Source organism: Eurypyga helias, unplaced genomic scaffold, assembly GCF_000690775.1.
Source record: "Eurypyga helias isolate BGI_N326 unplaced genomic scaffold, ASM69077v1 scaffold27417, whole genome shotgun sequence".
Lineage (NCBI taxonomy): Eukaryota > Metazoa > Chordata > Aves > Eurypygiformes > Eurypygidae > Eurypyga > Eurypyga helias.
Window position 1 is genome coordinate 6196 of NW_010261544.1, and position 5647 is coordinate 11842.

Sequence of the window (5647 nt, forward strand, 5' to 3'; positions counted from 1 at the left end):
CAGCCTTATTATTATAACCTTAACCTTATTATAAAGGCTGAGAGGATGCAACTGGTGGGTTACATCCCGGTCAGGGCTGCAGTGCAGGCATTTTGGAGCTCCTGCCGTGCCCAGCGTCGCAGCAGTGGTCTTTAAGGGACCGAGTGTGTCAGGTTGTCACCCTGTGCCACACCGGGGCTGGCGGGGAAGGGCTGTGCTCCGCTCTGGGCGAGGAAGAGCTTCATCAGCTCGGCCTTTGGCGAGATCGTTGCTGGTTGGTCTTGTGTGCTGGGGCCATGGAACAGATGGTGCCAGCGAGAAAAGGTGTTAGTGCTGCCTTGCTTCCCGAAATCGGCGTTTCCGCAGAGGTCTTGCGCCTCTTCTGCAGGAAGGTTTAACTGAAAGAGTATCGGAGGACAGAAAGGGCTGACGAGAAAGCTGGGGGGGCTTTTCCCGAGGGCAGGGAGTGACAGGACAAGGGGTGATGGGTTTAAATGGGAAGAGGGAGATTGAGATGGGACATCAGGAAGGAATTCTTCCCGCAGAGGGTGGGGAGCACTGGGACAGGTTGCCCAGAGAAGCTGTGGATGCCCCATCCCTGGGAGTGTCCAAGGCCAAGATGAGGCTGGGAGCAACCTGGGCTATGGAAGGTGTCCCTGCCCATGGCAGGGGGTGGGGCTGGGGGGGCTTTAAGGTCCCTTCCAACCCAAACCATTCCATGATTCTATGATCTTTTCTTAGGATATGCACAGTGGGAAAGACCCTTAGTCCCGGCTTCTTACTAAGCAGTCTGATGGCTTGTTGGCAACAGCTTCGTGGCTTGAGGGGAGGATGCTGTGGGTGGTCTGAGGTTTAGCCTGGAGGGAGGGCTCCTATCCGCTTCCCTTTCCGGGGTGCTTGTCAGAGGTGTTAGTGCAGCAGCCGCTGTTCACTGGCACTTGGGCCGGCTGCGCGTGCTGCCGCAGAGACTGGCGACAGCGGAGCGGCGTTTTCAAGGAGGCAGGTTCCCCGCTGAGGGGCAAGCTCTTCTCTTCTCCCTGGTTCACGTGTTTTAGCTGTCTCCCCCCCTAAATCCTGCCCCGTGTGCAGCTCCACGACATAACTAACTGTTCAGAGACATGCCAGGCCTGATTTGCTCCATGGAATTCTCCCTGATGTTGAGGAGTGAGCAGAGGAAAACCTGGAGCGAGGACCTGCCTGGCAGTTGCTCTGAAAAGCCGACTTGCAGGCTCCTGCAGACCTTGTTTACTTCCATAGATCACGAGGAACTTCCGGTAAAGCGGTTGAATCACAAGTTCCAACGCTTCCTGCTACTTCAGTGACCCACCCCTTCACCTGCTGTGCTGAAGCGCCGGTGTGTGCTCGCGCATGTGTGCTGGTGTAACGTTAGAGGGAACTCCTGCAGTCGGTTGTGAGGCTGGAGTGGCTTTAGCTTAGGGCTGGTGGTGTATTTCAACCCTTTTTTCCATACTTGGGGCTGAACAGTTACGTGATTGCTCCTCTGCTCTCACTCCTTGTCCGAGTGTTGGACTTGCTCGGGTGAGGAAGTTTGAGGTGCACCTATGTTATGTTTGGAGGGTACTTGGAGCGTGCTTGCCACCTCTTGTAGGTTTGGAGCCTGTGCCTTGGGATTCCCTTCAGATGAACCAGCCCTAAGATGCAGCCCGTGTCTGGGTGCTTGGCTTGGCTGGCGGGCAAGGCTGGGCCCGAGTTTGGAGTATTCTTCTGGAACGCGCAGTGTGGACACGCTGCTGGGCCTTCAGCCTTGCTCCGAGGATCTGCTCTTGGTGTATCCTGCTACTTGTGGTGTAACCGTACCTTCAGAAACTGCAGTGTGTTTGTGGAGAGGCGTTGAAGAGCCCGCCAGGTGCTCTAGGGCGAGTTGGATAGCCGAAAAGCCGCGCAGGCAGGAGTTGGTGTGCGTGCTCGTCTGGAGGTAGGTTTTAGGAAGCGTTAGGTAATCCAGGCAGGCCACAGGCGAGGCTTTCTTTGCTTGGGGATTCTTTCAACTTGGTTGTTTCACAGCTGCAGGTTGGCAGCCTGACTCCTCGTTGGGCAGAGGGTCCTTGGGACAGACGTTACGAGTCACCTGGAAGGTTGTTGGAGTTGGTCTGCCAGCCACGAGGAAAAAAGCCCCTTGGAAGCCAGGCTTCAGCTGGTCTCACGCTGACGGAGACACTTGTTTTCTCTTTGCCTCTGCTTAGTTCTGGGCAGAATGTGTTTCTGAGCTTAATGTGACCGATTTCCTTTAAGGGGATCTCTCAACCCTGCGTTCTGCCCCCTGTTCCAGCGCGGGGCTGGCTTCGAGCGCGTTTGATCTCTGGGCAGGTAGTACCCGTCCGCCGTGCAGCCATCCTGTGGGGAGCAGGCATTTCTCTGGGATGGTAGCCTGCTGGGAAGTGATTCTTTTCATGCTGTTAGATCCAAACTCCTGGCAAGCAGCAGTTTTTCAGTTCTGGTAACTTGGCATGTTCCTCTTGCACCAGTACAGCCCAGGAATTCCCAGCGTAACACGCTCTCGCTTTAATCCTCAGCGTAAGGTGAAGCTGGTCTTGGCCTGGGAATTTGCAGCGTTCCTCTTTGTGCAGAGTCTTTTTACGAGTCAGCTGCTGCTGATGTTTGATGGGGGGGTTGGGGGTACCTCTGAGGCGTTCTGCTGAGCTGGGCAGACTGAAGTGCGGGGTGAAAGCCGCGTTGACCTCTCTGTGCTGGGACTTTGAATCCTCGCAGGTGGAGTGAATGCTTCGTGTGTGAAACCGAAACTGTATGGGTGCAATAACGCGTTTTAGCCTGTCCACTCTTGGGCCTTCGCCTGGCAGGGAATCTCTGGAGCAAGGATGTCACTTAAGGACTGTGTTAGCTGGGTATCTTGGAGAATCCTTGTCTTAAAGGTGTAACTGAAACTGGCTTGCTGAAACGGACTCTTAGCTGGGATCCGTGCCTCTGCCCTCGTGGTGCCGAGGGGGGGGGACGGTGTCAAACAGATCTGAAGATGTGTCATGTCGGTGACTTCATCTTTTTGTTTTCTGCCTGCTCACGTCCCGCACCGAGGCAGCTTTTCAGCTGTCGTGCTGCCGCGTGGTTCTCGTCACCTTGCAGGAAAGCGTTACAGGAAGCTGACGTCATCTGGAGTACAGTGTATGCACGTAGCTCCCAGCGGGAACCTGGGAAACTCCCCGTCCTTCCTGGAAGTAGGAGTAGCTCTGAACAGGAGGTGACATAAAACTGGTCTGCAAGTGGTGTGTTTGCTACTCCGCTTCTTCCCTTGGCAGCTCCTAACCGCCTGCCAACGAGCTGGTGTTTCAAGGACTGCTCTTCAGGACAGAATGTTTTCAGACAACTCGGAGGGGCTGTGGGGCGGTGAGATTCCTGTATCCGTGCAGGACCTGCGTGGTAGCTCATCGGTGGTGTCAGGCTGGCTAGCGTGGCGTCTTTGCATGTGCTGTGTCTGCGTGAGCGGGGTGGGAAAGGGTGCGAGAACACGAGTGGGAAGAGGGTTTTTCAGCTAAATACATCTGTCGGCTTCCAACTTCATGTGGCCCTCGTTGGTGCCGCTCAGAGCTCTGCGTCCTCAGTTGGATTTGGAAGGATGGATTGTCATTATTCCTTAAGATACGGTGTTAAGGAAGCCTGGAGAAGCAGATGATCACGGGAACATGGGATAGCATGTCTAGGAGAAGGCAGATGCAGCGAAGTGGCTGTGTAGGTGTAGGGGACAAGGCGGTGAGGGGTCTGGAGGAGGAGCGCAGGCTGCGCTTGGTGCCCTGGGGCTGAACCTGCCAGCTGGGTTGGGTTGGAGGCCTGGAATGGGAAGCTGTCGAGACCTGAACCTTGTGCTGGGGCTACCTCTGAGTCCCAGCGTTAAGTCTGCTCCTGGACAGTGTGCCAGGCTTGGACACTGATGTCGGAGGGTGTGATTGAGTCTTGATTTCCTTCCCTAAAAGAAAAGGAACTGAGTTTGGATCTAAATCTGAACATACTGTGTCCGTGTTACTGAGCACTGTGCAAGTGCACGAGCTGGAAAACTCAGCTGAGTAATTCAGACAATAAATGGAATAAATAAGGAAAAAAGAACTTAGTTTAATTACCAGCGCCAGAGAAATACTTCTGGACGTTGGCAAGCAGGGGCTGTGGCGTTACACTGCAGAGATTGCGGTTGGACTCGCAGCTTTCCGTGCGGGCGCCCGTCTGTGCGGCGTTACTGTCGGCGACTGGCCTGGACAGGGTGTTTCTGTGCTTGATGGGGAAGGAGCCGCGCGCTGGTTTCAGCGTACCTGCGCCTTGGGCGATCCCGCGCCCCTGGGGTCGGGGTTGGAAGCAGGAAAGCAGTCTTCAGAGCAGAGTAGGAGTGAGGGAAGCTCCTGCTTTTCGTAGCAGGAACTGTAAGCTGCATGATCCGAAAGCCTTGCTGCTGCAAGGCCTTGCCGAAATGACATAGCAATGCAAATTGCTCTGGAGACGCCTGTGGCTTCCAAGGATGCGATCCGTTGGCTTGAGCCCACGGGGCTTTGAGGATGGGGATGCAGCTCACGTCCTGTTCGGTCTGCGCAAAGCGTGGTCATGTGCGTCGTGCCCCCGTCGCTGTTGTCAGCCAGGCACTTCCACAGCAACGTGGTTTTGTTTTCTTGATCTTTACTAATGGATTGATGTTTGGAATCCTAAAACTGAGCGTGAAAGACCCAGGGCATAGACGAGGGGCCTGTGGGCACCCCGTGGAATCGCTGGTGCTTGCTGGTCTCTCACTGCTCCCCCGGTGTCGTTGCAGGTGCAGGTGCAGGTCCAGCAGTCGCCGCAGCAGGTCTCCGCTCAGCAGCTCTCCCCGCAGCTCGCTGTGCACCAGGCTTCGGAGCAGCCGATACAGGTCCAAGTGCAGATCCAGGGCCAGGGGCAGCAGCCGGCGGGGCCAGCCCCTCCAGAGCCCCAGCCCGTCTCAGCTGCAGGCGGCGCAGATCCAGGTGCAGCACGTGCAGACTGCCCAGCAGATCCAGGCAGCCGAGATACAGGAGGAGCACATACAGCACCAGCAGATCCAGGCCCAGCTGGTGGCAGGCCAGGCCATCACCGGTGGCCAGCAGATCCAGATCCAGACCGTTGGGGCGCTGTCACCCCCCCCTTCTCAGCAGGGCTCCCCTCGAGAGGGCGAGCGGCGGATCAGCACTGCTAGCGTCCTTCAGCCGGTGAAGAAGCGTAAAGTGGATATGCCTATTACTGTGTCGTACGCTATTTCGGGGCAGCCGGTTGCCACAGTGCTGGCCATTCCACAGGGCCAGCAGCAGAGTTACGTCTCGCTGAGGCCAGACTTGTTAACGGTGGACAGTGCCCACCTGTACAGTGCCACTGGGACCATTACTAGCCCCACCGGGGAGACGTGGACCATCCCCGTTTACTCCGCTCAGCCGCGCGGTGACCTTCAGCAGCAAAACATAACCCACATCGCCATCCCGCAGGAGGCCTACAACGCCGTCCACGTCAGCGGCTCGCCGACAACGCTGGCTACCGTGAAGCTGGAAGACGACAAGGATAAGATGGTGGGGAGTACTTCGGTCGTGAAGAACTCCCACGAGGAAGTGGTGCAGACTCTTGCTAATTCGCTCTTTCCGGCGCAGTTTATGAATGGCAACATCCACATTCCGGTGGCAGTGCAGGCTGTGGCGGGGACGTACCAGAA

At 56.5% G+C, this 5647-nt stretch overlaps 1 protein-coding gene across 1 annotated transcript in view; it reads left to right on the top strand.

Annotated features, from left to right (window-relative positions):
- The window catches only part of QRICH1 (glutamine-rich 1), an 18231-nt gene that overhangs the window by 2360 nt on the left and 10224 nt on the right, over nucleotides 1–5647 (top strand). Inside the window, 2 exon segments of the mRNA XM_010155415.1 lie at nucleotides 4745–4887; nucleotides 4889–5645. Coding sequence (XP_010153717.1) covers nucleotides 4745–4887; nucleotides 4889–5645 — 900 coding nt within the window.